Source organism: Hyla sarda, chromosome 4 (genome assembly GCF_029499605.1).
Source record: "Hyla sarda isolate aHylSar1 chromosome 4, aHylSar1.hap1, whole genome shotgun sequence".
Classification (NCBI taxonomy): domain Eukaryota; kingdom Metazoa; phylum Chordata; class Amphibia; order Anura; family Hylidae; genus Hyla; species Hyla sarda.
The window spans coordinates 233,035,888-233,049,917 of record NC_079192.1 but is presented as its reverse complement, the minus strand read 5'-3'; the positions used below and the strand labels follow the sequence as shown (position 1 = coordinate 233,049,917).

General features: G+C 44.7%; 1 protein-coding gene across 2 annotated transcripts in view; it reads left to right on the top strand.

Annotated features, from left to right (window-relative positions):
* The window catches only part of LOC130369048 (tetraspanin-7-like), a 63,248-nt gene extending 49,910 nt beyond the window's left edge, over positions 1–13,338 (top strand). Inside the window, exons 4-5 of one of the 2 annotated variants that reach the window (XM_056573740.1) lie at positions 9,660–10,303; positions 12,609–13,338. In XM_056573740.1, coding sequence (XP_056429715.1) covers positions 9,660–10,303; positions 12,609–13,044 — 1,080 coding nt within the window. In that variant the 3' untranslated portion in view covers positions 13,045–13,338. The remainder of the gene's footprint in view (positions 1–9,659; positions 10,304–12,608) is intronic. The other variant, XR_008892652.1, reaches the window with a different exon arrangement.
* Positions 13,339–14,030: the final 692 nt, after the last annotated feature.

The following is a 14,030-nucleotide window of genomic DNA, read 5'->3' as shown; positions in this document are numbered from 1 at the left end:
TTTAGGACTTCTTCTTGAAACTGGAGGAATGTCAATGTCAATGGCAACCTGTACCAAGTAGACCGCAACTTTTTTGTACCATACCCGTGTTTTCCGCATGGCCATGTATGGCTTGAGGACTTGATCAGAGATTATCTCCCGCATATACTGATTGTAGTCCAGAATACAATCAGGCTTGAGGACCGTTGTTGTGGTACCTCGCACAGGGACAGGTGAGCTGCCGTTACCATGATTTGTGGTCAGCATAAGGACATCCTTTTATCCTTTTACCTGGCCAGCAACAGGTTTTCATAGGTAAGGGCACGGGACTCACCCATGGGCATAGGTGTCTGGATCAAATTTAGAGGGAGGCCTCTCTGGTTCTTCCGCACGGTCCCACAAGCGGACGTCGATCTGGCGGTAAGGGATGTGAACAGAGGGATGCTGGTATAAAAGTTGTCCACGTAAAGGTGGTAACCCTTATCCAGCAATGGGTGCACAAGATCCCAAACGAGTTCCCCGCTAACACCCAGATTGGGGGGACATTCTGGGGATTCAATACGGGAATCTCGCCACTCATATACTCTAAACTTGCAAGTGTACCCGGAGGTACTCCCACAAAGTTTGTAGAGTTTCACGTCATACCTCGCCCGCTTCAAGGGAATATACTGGTGGAAGATGAGTCTCCCCTTAAAACTGATAAGAGACTCATCTATCGAGAGCTCCCTGAGGGGTACGTAGGCCTCCCAAAATTTGGCCCCAAAGTGATTGATGACCAGCCTCACTTTGTAAAGCCGGTCATAGGCGGGATCACCTCGGGGGGGGGGGGGCATGCCACATTATCAGCGTAATGGAGGCATTTCCGAATGGCCTCGAACCGTCCTTGTGCCATGGCCATACCGCAGAGTGGGGTCTGGTAGAGGATGTCCCCGCACCAGTACTGCCTGACACTTGTTTTTTTGACCAGGCCCATATACAGCATGAGACCCCAAAATGTCCTCATTTCGTCTGCATCAATGGCGTACCATCCATTGGGCCTAGCCAAAAAAGAATCAGGGTGGTGGACAGTAAACTGTTGGGCATACAAGTTAATTTGCTCCACCATATGATTGACAAGGTCATCACTGAAATAATAACTAAAATAGTCAATTTCAGTGTATCTGGACGTGTCAATCTGGATCCCTGAGTCACCAACAAATTCAGGAATCCGTGGCTGATAACCCTCTGGGGGTCTCCAGACAAGATCACCCGAAGGGGGCTCCGGTACGCTTGTCTGGGGGGTCGGACTCCTATTACGAGCGGCATAGATGCTCATACTATTGTCAGCCCCTGGGTCACTATCATAGGGGTGTGTGGCCTCGCCTGGTGGCGTCTCCGCAACCGTACAGGGGACTCATCATCAGAACTAGATGATGAGGAGGACAAGGAAGAACACAGAAAAGTAGGAGGCAAGTAAAGCGCATTCCTCCTCCGCCGAAAATGCCCGGCGGGCCATCACCTTTTTTCTACGGTGGTGTCGGTGGGGATGGCGGGGGGGGGAGGGGATGTGTGCAGCGGGGGGCGGTGAAGTGTGTAGTGTATGTGTTTGGTGTAACTTATGTATAACGGTGTGTGATTATAAATCGCACACCATTATAAATTTTGAAAAATGCTGCGGCCAAAAAACAAAATAGAATAAAGGGGGGGGCATTTTTTGTATTTTTCTCTTGGAGGGGGCCTATTGGGGACATCTACCTACTGGGGAGGGGGAAAGGATTACCTGTCAACCTACTGGGGGATTCCTTACCTACCTACAAGGAAGTTCCCTACCTACCTACTGAGTGGATACTCAACCTCCTAGGTAAATCCTTTTCTACCTAACTCCTTGGTGGATCCATTGGGGACCACTTATCTACCTACCTACTGGGAGTAGTTCCCTTACCTACCCAATCTATCTACGCTGGTATTCCCTATCTACCTACTGGGGGTGTCTACCAAATTAAGGGGGGAGGGTTACCTATCTACTGTGGGGATTCTCTACCTGCTGGGAAAAATTTACCTAATGAAGGGGGGATTACCTACTTACTGGGGTATTTTTTACCTACCTACAGATGGATTCCCTATCTACCTACTAAGTGGAATCTCTATGTCCTAGGGGAGTCCTTATCTACCTACCTCCTGGTGAATTCTTTGGGGATTCCTTATCTACCTACCTACCTATTGTGGGGAGTTCCCTTACCTACCCAATCTACCTATTGGGGGATTCCCTGAATACCTACCTGGAGGATCCATACCTGTATACCTATCTACAAGGGGAATCCCCTTACCTAAAGGTACTCACCATCACCCAATCTCTTTACCCCCTAACACAATTACCTACACCCTTACACCCTTAGGGTACGTACACACACGCAGATTTTCTAAGCGTATTTAGCTGCGGATCCGCTGGTGAAGGCCCCGCTCTATGCTGGCTTTACATGTGCCTGCTGGTAGCGGCAATACACCGCATATGATGATGTGGAGGAGGGGTGGGGGGGGGGTTGATGATGTGGAGGAGGGGTGGGGGGGGGGGTTGATGATGTGGAGGAGGGGTGGGGGGGGTTGATGATGTGGAGGGGTGGTGGGGGGGGGTTGATGATGTGGAGGAGGGGTGGGGGGGGGTTGATGATGTGGAGGAGGTCAGGGGGGGGTGATGATGTGGAGGAGGTGAGGGGGGTGATGATGTGGAGGAGGTGAGGGGGGGTGATGATGTGGAGGAGGTGAGGGGGGTGATGATGTGGAGGAGGTGAGGGGGGTGATGATGTGGAGGAGGTGAGGGGGGGTGATGATGTGGAGGAGGGGTGGGGTTGATGATGTGGAGGAGGTGAGGGGGGGTGATGATGTGGAGGAGGTGAGGGGGGGGTGATGATGTGGAGGAGGTGAGGGGGGTGATGATGTGGAGGAGGTGAGGGCGGTGATGATGTGGAGGAGGTGAGGGGGGTGATGATGTGGAGGAGGTGAGGGGGGTGATGATGTGGAGGAGGAGAGGGGGGGTTGATGATGTGGAGGAGGTGAGGGGGGGGTGATGATGTGGAGGAGGTGAGGGGGGTGATGATGTGGAGGAGGAGAGGGGGGGTGATGATGTGGAGGAGGTAAGGGGGGTGATGATGTGGAGGAGGTGAGGGGGGTGATGATGTGGAGGAGGTGAGGGGGGGCAATGATGTGGAGGAGGTGAGGGGGGGGTCGATGATGTGGAGGAGGTGAGGGGGGGGGTCGATGATGTGGAGGAGGTGAGGGGGGGGTCGATGATGTGAAGGAGGTGAGGGGGGGTCGATGATGTGGAGGAGGTGAGGGGGGGGGTCGATGATGTGGAGGAGGTGAGGGGGGGGGTCGATGATGTGGAGGAGGTGAGGGGGGGGTCGATGATGTGGAGGAGGTGAGGGGGGGGGTCGATGATGTGGAGGAGGTGAGGGGGGGGGTCGATGATGTGGAGGAGGTGAGGGGGGGTTGATGATGTGAAGGTGAGGGGGGGTTGATGATGTGAAGGTGAGGGGGGGTTGATGATGTGGAGGGGGAGAGGGGTTGATGATGTGGAGGAGGTGAGGGGGTGATGATGTGGAGGAGGTGAGGGGGGTGATGATGTGGAGGAGGTGAGGGGGGTGATGATGTGGAGGAGGAGAGGGGGTGATGATGTGGAGGAGGTGAGGGGGGGTGATGATGTGAAGGAGGTGAGGGGGGTGATGATGTGGAGGAGGTGAGGGGGGTGATGATGTGGAGGAGGTGAGGGGGTCTGTGCAGGTGAGAGGGGGGTGATGATGTGGAGGAGGTGAGGGGGGGTGCAGGTGAGAGGGGGGATGATGTGGAGGAGGTGAGGGGGGTGATGATGTGCAGGTGAGAGGGGGGCGATGATGTAGAGGAGGTGAGGGGGGTGATGATGTGCAGGTGAGAGGGGAATGATGATGTGGAGGAGGAGAGGGGGGCGATGATGTGGAGGAGGTGAGGGGGGTTGTGTACAGGTGAGAGGGGGGTGATGATGTGGAGGAGGAGAGGGGGGTGATGATGTGGAGAAGGAGAGGGGGTGATGATATGGAGGAGGAGAGGGGGTGATGATGTGGAGGAGGAGAGGGGGGGTGATGATGTGGAGGAGGAGAGGGGGGTGATGATGTGGAGGAGGTGAGGGGGTGTAGGTGAGAGGGGGGTGATGATGTGGAGGAGGAGAGGGGGGGTGATGATGTGGAGGAGGAGAGGGGGGTGATGATGTGGAGGAGGTGAGGGGGGTGTAGGTGAGAGGGGGGGTGATGATTTGAAGGAGCACTAGCTACTTCCCTACCTGGCTACCTACCCAATTACCTGCTTGGCTACTTCCCTACCTGGCAACCTACCTAGTTACCTGCCTGGCTATTTCCCTACCTTGAAACCTACCTAATTACCTGCCTGGCTACTTCCCTATCTGGCTTCCAACCTTATTACTGGCTACCTACCCACCTACTTAGCCTCCTGGTTACTTACCTACATAGCTACTTACCTACATAGCAACCTAATTACCTAGCTAGCTAGCTACCCTGCTACCTACCTACATACATAGCTACCCACTTACCTACCTGGCTACCTACTTAGCTACCTTGCTACCTACCTATGAACCTCCATATCTACATCGCTACCTATCTACCTAATTGGCTTCCTACCAACCTAGCTAGCCACCTATATCCAAGGACAATCTCAGCACACCAAAGTATAAAGTGCAGTTCAGTGGAGTTTATTCCATTCTAAACAGAGTTACAGAGCAGGCTACGATTCGTCGCTTCTAGTGCTTGGCAAAGGTGAAGACAGGTCGCTGAAACGTTGCTTGCTCTGTAACACTGTTTGGAATGGAATAAACTCCACTGAATTCTGCACTTCTGGGGAGGGCACTGGAAAAAATGCAGAAACTAAGATGTTTGTCTTGCAGATGCTGCAGTGATGGGTTTTGGCTGGAAGAAGTCGTCATGACGGTCTGAGCCAGATGGAGAACAGAAGGAAAGAGGATGACGCCGACCATAAAAGATGTGAATTGTGAGTCAGTTAATGTAACTGTATGTATATTATTGCGCAACATGACTGGAGTCTGTATTATGCAGGGGGATGGGGTCTATTTTGCAGGGATCTGATTCTGGGCTCTGTATTATAGTGGGGTCTGATTATGGGGTCTGTTTTATGGTAAGTGGTGATGATTCAGGGGTCTGTATTGTGATAAGGTAAGGTAAATTAAACATGTTCTGCATGGTGTGTGTGTGTGTGTGTGTGTGTGTGTATATGTGTGTGTATGTATATATATATATATATATATATATATATACACATACACACACGTTTTAAAATTGCCCCCCCACTTTTGTCACTGGCCCCCCATGTGCCCCCCCTAAATATGAATGCTGAAGACGCCACTGACAGGAGGTAATAGCAATTTCACACCCCCTCTGGCATTTCGTCAGACCACTCCTACCTCACCGGTCAGGGTGAATAAATACTCAGACACCCATGATGTAGGTGAGGTGTTTACAAATCAGTGCATTGAAATACAGAGATAAATGCAGACAATACATACTGTGTGCACATAAATTACAATAAATAACTGCTTATATGAAAATACTTAAGTCAAACCTGTCATTGAGACCTAAATTCCCCTCTGTTCTAGTACGAGTGATCCATCTTTCTTCTTGCTGTAGAAGGAACTTATGTCTGTCTAACCCTACTCGTTCTATACCATAAAATGAAAGTGATTTGGGGTTACCATTATGTGCTTCCCATACATGGTTAATTAAACGGGGGAGTGTACATGCTCCTCCACAATCCATTCATCAGGCAGATTGTGAACCCAATGTAAAACCTTTTATTCCATAACCAGGTAGGTTTTGATAAATCTCCCCCAAAGTCTGCAAAGGCAAGACAATGAAACATCATCCACAAATCTTCTATAGCAATGGATGAATATAAGGTAAGGATTGGCCTCCGAAAATACATATTTCTGTTTGAACATGGTGACATAGAGGGCCATTATGGCTATTATCCAAATGGCTATTAACTCTTGTTAACTCTTTTCTGTTGTACTCCGTGCGAAATAAAGAGAAAGTTTTATGTTTTATACTTTGTGAGTGCCTCCAGAATTACTCTCCTCTACGTTATATCATGCACTATGTCTTTATGGATTGTGCACCCCTGGTTCTGTATATATCTTCCACTGATGTCCTGGCTTAAATACTCAGTTGGTGTTCTTAAGTACGGTGACACTTTTCGCCTGTGCCGACCGCTGTGTCTCCTGTCTCCTTTAAGCCATCACAATTTAGCCCATGTCAAAGTCTCTCAGATCCATACACTTGCCTATTTTGTTCTGCTTCCAACAAATCAACTTCAAGGACCGACTGTTCACTTGCCGCATAATACATTTAACCCATTGACAGGCGACATTGTCACAACATAATCAATGTTATTCACTTCACTCTTCAGTGGTTTTAACATTATGGCTGATCAGTGTATGCTGCTGGACTGCCAAAATGTTATGGTTGTGTCCAGCAAATGACAAGCTAGAAGTGTATCCATTCTGACCTTCAATTCCAGTATTGGAATTAAGGGTTCCCAAGAGGCTACTGGTATAGATGCTAATTAAATAAGTCATTCGTCAGTAACACGTCAATATTTACGTTGAATACAAGGATAAAATAGAATTACCCGCTCTGTCTGCAGAGGTTACTGGCATTTCAGCTATTTGTTTACATAAGGTGTGTAGCATACAGTACATGCTTGATAAAGGCAGACGCAGACTTGTCCTGTTAAAACTTTGCATGTTTGGGGAATGAATAAAAGAAGCGGACAATCTTTATTTCGGACCTATGACTATGTGGTCCTTTCTACATTGGACATTGGTTGGGCCAGTATTGGTAATACAGTTGATCTTGAGCAGAGTGGTGGATCGTCGGTGTTGGTTCTTCAGAATGCTCTTACACTGTGCAGTTTAAAAGGCGTGGATCATAATGAATTAAGTGATATAAAGAACAGCTGCTACTTCTATTCTTTTATGAATCCATTCGTAATGTGGAATTGATTGAAAAAGAAAGAAAAGATTCAGCACTTGTTCTTTATATTAGCTAATTCCTTATGATCCATATCTGGTTATAGCTTCAAAGCTGCAGCAAAAACTGTACAGTGTAAGAGCACCTTCACTGCACCTTCATATGCATGTGTGACATACAGGTTTTCCATTCATTATATATTATTTACTTTTTATTGTCTCTCCAGAATATGGATACATGCAGAGAAAGCTGCTTTTGTAGATTGAGTTTACCTGTAATAAATAGTTAACAGTAGAGGAAGTCAGACTGTCTCTTTCGCAACAGAGTGTATCATCTGACTGCCCTGGATTTAGCATGGTGTTAATATGCTGAACTGAGATGACTCTGACTTGGTTAAAGGGGCTCCATAGGAGCATTGTTTAGTTTTTGTTTGTTAGCTTTGTATATGGTGTTTAACCTCCTAAGAACACTGGACATAAATGTACACCCTGGTGCCCTAATACATAACGCACCAGGACATACATTTACGTCCTGAACATGAGCTGCGGTTGCCTCATGCGCAGGGGTCCCGACTTTTATCAGCAGCCGGGGACCCGCTGGTTTACCTTCCTTGGATAAAAACAGAGGTGCTTATGTTGGACTTAATGGACCCTTGTGTTTTTTTAACCCTATCAACTATGTACTGTAAGTAACCTTATAAGTTTTACAAAGTATCACATGAGTTTGATTTTATGCAAGTATATAAAGAGTATCACCCTGCATATCAGGTATTATAATTACAAGAATGCGCCATGCTTAATCTGTTATAATCAAACAAGGCTCAGCACAATACAAAGGCAAATTACCTTTGTCACATTTAGTATCGGAAAGACTGCATTTGTTTCTGTCCACATTTTAGATGAACATTACAAACAGTCCATAATGCCACAATTTTTTTTCATAAAACACAAATTTCAAGTGTTTCTATTAACCCCTTAAGGACGCAGCCCATTTGGGCCTTAAGGACGCAGACAATTTTATTTTTACGTTTTAGTTTTTTCCTCCTCGCCTTCATAACTCTTTTATATTTTCATCCACAGACTAGTATGAGGGCTTGTTTTTTGCGCTACCAGTTGTCCCTTGTAATGCCATCACTCACTTTACCATAAAATGTATGGCGCAACCAAAAAAATTATATTTGTGTGGGGAAATTAAAATGAAAACCGCAACCAAAAGAAAAAATTTTGCTAATTTTGGAAGGTTTCGTTTTCATGCCGTACAATTTACGGTAAAAATGCCATGTGTTATTTATTCTTTGGGTCAATACACTTAAAATTATACCCATGATAACATATTTTTCTATTACTGTTGCGCTTAAAAAAAATCACAAACTTTTTAGCCAAATTAGTGTGTTTAAAATCACCCTATTTGAAGAGCTATAACTTTTTCATTTTTCCATATAAGCAGCGGTATGAGGGCTAATTTTTTGTGCTGTGATCTGTACTTTTTATTAATACCATATTTGCTTATATAAAACTTTTAATACATTTTTTATTAATTTTTTGGGAATAAAATGTTATAAAAACTCAGCTATTTTGGACTTTTTTTTCTTTTACATTCACGCCATATTCAGATATTTCCATACGCGGCGATATGTATATAAAATATTTTTTTAACACTTTTTGGGGGTGAAATAGGGAAAATGAGACAATTTACGTTTTTATTGGGGGAGGGGGTTTTTCACATTTTTTTTAACTTTATTTTTTACTTTTTTTTACTTTTATTTTTACACTTTAATAGTCCCCATAGGGGAATATTTATAGAAATCATTCGATTGCTAATCCTGTTCAGTGCTATGTATAGGACACAGCACTGATCAGGGTTATCGGTCATCTTCTGCTCTGGTCTGCGGGAAGGCAGATCAGAGCAGAAGACTCCTGGAAGACAGCGGAGGCAGGTGAGGGGACCTCCGGCTGCCGTGCTGGATGATCGGATCGCCGTGGCAGCGCTGCTGGCGATCTGATCATCCATTTAAGTGACCGCGATGCTGCAGATGCCGTGATCTGTATTGATCACGGCATCTGAGGGGTTAATGGCGGACATCCGCGGGATCGCGGATGTCCGCCATTACCGGCGGGTCCCTGGCTGCGATCAACAGCTGGGACCTGCCGTGCATGATCTGGGCATCGCTCCGATGCCCGCGGTTATGCTTAGGACGTAAATGTACGTCCTGGTGCGTTAAGTACCACGTCTCAAGGACGTACATTTACGTCCTTCGTCGTTAAGGGGTTAATATTAATATAATATGATATAATAATACAATATAAATAATATAATTAATATTATCGATAATATAATTCATAGAAAACTTCAAACTTTTGTATTATAAAATATTGTGACATTGTGGACTGTAATGTTCATCAGGTAAAGGCAGCCTGTCAGATGCTTCAATTTTGGGAAATATGCATTCATCAATGGTTTGCATAATAATTGCTAAAGTAAAGAAAAATAACCATTTTTAATAATAATAATAATAATAATAATAATAATAATAATAATGTATATAGCTTTACTAGATATGAAACTGCAGTATCTATTTAAACAGGCGGAGACAAAAGCTGATAAGTCTTGGGTGTAAGAGCCCACTCTATGACATTTATTGCTGAACCAAAGTAGATCTATTGACTTTCCATGTAGGAGATGAGAGGGGGAGGCTGTAAAAATCTGCAGAGGCAAAGTACCATGACGGATGGGATAGCAGAGCTGGTGCATCCAAGGAAACCTTCTGTAGTTGGGAATGAGGATTTGGAACTGCACGGGGACAGAAGAATTTCCTTTGTGACGGAGCTTCCCTTAAGAAGTAACCCAAATGGTGTGTGGGTGCTCCCTGCATATCCTCTGGGTGATGAAGATGAAGAGCCGCAGTTTGTTTCACAGCACAATGTAGCAGTAGGTATACAGCGTGAAGACGACAGTCTTGTTTGGTCCTTGGTGATGGCCAAGCAGAATAACATAAGATGCACAAACAGTAGAATGGCTTTATTAAAGATATTTCTTATGGCTTTCAGCTTTATCTTTTGGGCTGCAGGCCTGGCTATGCTCACAGTGGGAGTCTGGGCGAAAATCTCTTTAGAAGAATACTTGGTGTTATCCACCAACAATTATCCAAACACTCCGCTCATACTGCTGGTGAGTGGAGCCACTGTGCTGCTGTGGGGCTTTCTAGGATGCATCAGTGCTGCAGTAGAGAAGCAATGTCTTCTACGCACCTATGGGCTCTTTCAGTTAGCAGTGCTATTAGCTGGACTTGCTGCCGGACTTTTGGGTTTATTCTACCGCAGGTAACTGTTGTTTCTATTACTCATAATCTTTTTTTATTAATTTGCTAACCCTCTGAGGTTTATTTTCCTGTGTTTGAAGTGTTGATGCATTTGAGGACTGTTCTAAATTGTAGTGCTTAAAGATTCTAGATGCACAACTCTAGTCTTTATGTCTGAATTATGAATTATCTTCATAGGGAAGTTCATGGAAATTTTGCAAAGTTTCCATTCATTACTGTTTCTGACTATCAATTGGACGGTTTATACCTGCTGCATATTAGACACCTCATCTTACACTTCATTCCTATTCTAATGCCCACACCATAAGTGACAATTCCTGCCATGATGCTGTATTCAGCAGATTTCATCCTGTAGCCTAATCCCCTATGTGATACAATGCGTTCAGAAAGTTTTCAGACCCTTTAGCTTTTTTCACATTTTGCTATGTTGAGGCCTTGTTCTAAAAATGTCTAGTGGCTGGAACAGGAAGATTGGTCAGGGTTGAGGAAAAGCTGAAAGGAGCACCGAGGGTCACCATACAACCTGACAGAGCTTGAGAACATCTGCAGAGAAGAATGGCAGAAAATCCCCAAATTCAGGTGTGCAAACATTATGACATCATACCCAAGAAGACCGGAGGCTATAATAGCTGCTTCAACTACACCATAACTGGTATAGACCAGTATATGGAGGGTAACATTTGTTTATTTAATTCCCTATAGATTACTACTTAACTTGTTAAAATTCCATATACTTTATTAGGTTCTACACACTATTTAAAAACAAATAGCACTCTTTCCTTTTTTTTGGTTATTTTGATGAGATGATTTGCTTGCGCAGATATCTCTGCTGATGATGATATGTTTGTGTTAAAGCAACCCCGTGTGCCTGCAGGTCACACTCACTCACTCTGCAGAGTGGAGTTTTTAACAATTCTAGCACTGCTGTTCCTTGCAATCTAGTGAGTGTGACCTGCAGGCACACGGGGTTGCTTTAACACAAACATATCATCATCAGCAGAGATATCTGCGCAAGCAAATCATCTCATCAAAATAACCAAAAAAAAGGAAAGAGTGCTATTTGTTTTTAAATAGTGTGTAGAACCTAATAAAGTATATGGAATTTTAACAAGTTAAGTAGTATATGGGAAACAAGGGTTATTTTTGGATTCCCAAAAGGGAATCTATAGGGAATTAAATAAACAGCTGCTTCAACTAAGTACTGATCAAAGGGTCTGAATACTTATGTCAATGTATGCAAAAAAGGAATTAAAATGGTAATTAGGCAGGACATGGTGAGATCCAGGAGAGACAAGAAAACCCAGCACAGGTTATAAGTAGTTTTGACAATATGCTTAGAAGCTCAAATCCACATTAGGCCTTCTGTTCTTGCAGTCATAAAAATGTATAATTGGATTCAAATGTTTTTATTTCTTGTGTGTTTTTAATATTTCCTCTCAGAATCTTGATCTTAAAGGGGTATTCTGGTGGGGAAAAATTTTCAATTCAACTGGTGCCAGAAAGTTATGCAGATTTGTAAATTACTCCTACATAAAAACCTTAATCCTTCTAGTACTTATCAGCTGCTGTATGCTCCAGAGGAGGTTGTGCAGTTCTTTCCAGTCTGATCTCAGTGCTCTCTGCTGCCTCCATGTCAGGAACTGTCAGAAGAAGAAGAGGTTTGCTTTGGGAATTTGCTCCTGCTCTGAACAGAGGTGTCAGCATTGAGCACTGTGGTCAGACTGGAAAGAACTACACAACTTTCTCTGTGGTATATAGCAGCTGATAAGTACTGGAATGGTTAAAATTTTTAAATAGAAGTAATTTACAAATCTGTTTAACTTTCTGACACCAGTTAGGCTGGTTCACATCACGTTTTCTCCCATACAGGGGCGCATACGGCAGGGGGGAGCTAAAACCTCGCACTCCCGTATGCCTTCGTATGCGCTCCCGTATGTAATTCATTTCAATGAGCCGGCCGGAGTGAAACGTTTGGTCCGGTCGGCTCATTTTTGCGCTGTATGCGCTTTTTCCCCGGACTTAAAACTGTGGTCAACCACGGTTTTAGGTACGGTTTTAAAAGCGCATACGGTGCAAAAATGAGCCGACCGAACGTTTCACTCCGGCCGGCTGATTGAAATGAATTACATATGGGAGCTCATACGAAGGCATACGGGAGTGCGAGCTTTTAGCTCCCCCCTGCCGTATGCGCTCCTGTATGGGAGAAAACGTGATGTGAACCCAGCCTTATTCTGATACTGTTTTAGTATTTGCAAATACATTATCACAGAATAATGGCTCATACCTATTTCAATGTCTTATAACAGGGATATTACAGAAGGTTTTCAAAGTGGCCTAAAGAATGCTGTGTTATCTTATTCAGAGGACGAGGAGAAAGCAGATGCTTTGGATGCAGTACAGAGGGCCCTGCATTGTTGTGGAGTACATAGCTACCGCGATTGGTTTGAGTCACCCTGGTCCTTGGAGCAGCAGGAAACTCAGCTTGGACACAACAATGGTTCAGTACCCAGCAGCTGCTGCAAAAGCCGCAGGGGATGCCGCAACAGTCCTCTGATACAGGAAGCCCTGACTATTCATAAAGAGGGTTGCTTTAAGAAGGTCTGCGATTTTGCAAGCGACAACATGTTTTACATTGCCACTGCTGCCCTTGGCTTAGCATTAATGCAGATTGTTGGCATTGTGCTATCATGCCTGTTGGCAGCTGAAATAACTAATCAGGTGCCAGATGCAGTTGCAACCTGATTCATTAACAGTTTGTTCTATGTAATCAATAAAAATGTCTGGGTACTGGTCAATTTTGTTGAAAAAAACTCTAAATATTAAATAAAATATGGCTTTTTAAGTTTCCCTGAATAAGCATGATAATTGCTTTGCAATTTGTGTTTTATTTTTATAATAAATGCAAACTCTCCAGTCATTAGATTCAGATTATATGTAAGAGTCTTTTCACCGTAAGTGTACGGATATATGCTAAAAACTCCAGATGTGCCTCCAAAGTATGCCATTGTATAGTGTGATACTGTGGCAAGGAAAGGGTGTATTTCCTTGGCTCACCCTGGAGAAACCTCCACATGTGGCCTAATGAATGAGGCAGCAGAGAGGGGAGGTGCTTATAAGGAAGAGATTCAGTGTAATCTTGGCTCTCCCTAGGAAACAGCAGGCTGACAGTAAGGGGGAGACACGGGCCCTGTTGAGGAAACACACAGACGGAGCTGTGAGTGGTCCAAGTACTGGTGTGAACTGTGAATAGCAGGTTGCAGCAGGCACATGTTTAACTGGCTGAGGGTAGCTCACCAGTTCGTAGTCAGGGCATGCTGATATGTGTAGTCAGTGAACAGACGGTCTAGGATTTTAATTAGTTCCTGCGTTATGTTTGTTTTTTCCTGCAACCTGTCTACTTAAAACTGGCAAGGTGCCAGACTTGCATGAATAACCGTCGTCTGCCAATTTATTGAGAGGAAACGTGTCCCGTGGCAGTGTCCAGGACGATCCCAGAGCTATCCCCAAGGTGGAATCCTTACAATAGGCATAAAGTGCAACATGATACCCACAGGCTCCTATTATGTTAATGTTAATTAAGTAAAATGAGTAGTATATATTAAGTAATGTCTTTGTTGTGAATAATGTAGTCAACTTTTTTTTCCATACAGTTTAAAAACATTTGGATCAAAGACGTACAGATTATAGAGACCATGTGGCTGCTATGGGGTGCTTTAAGAGAGAAGGCC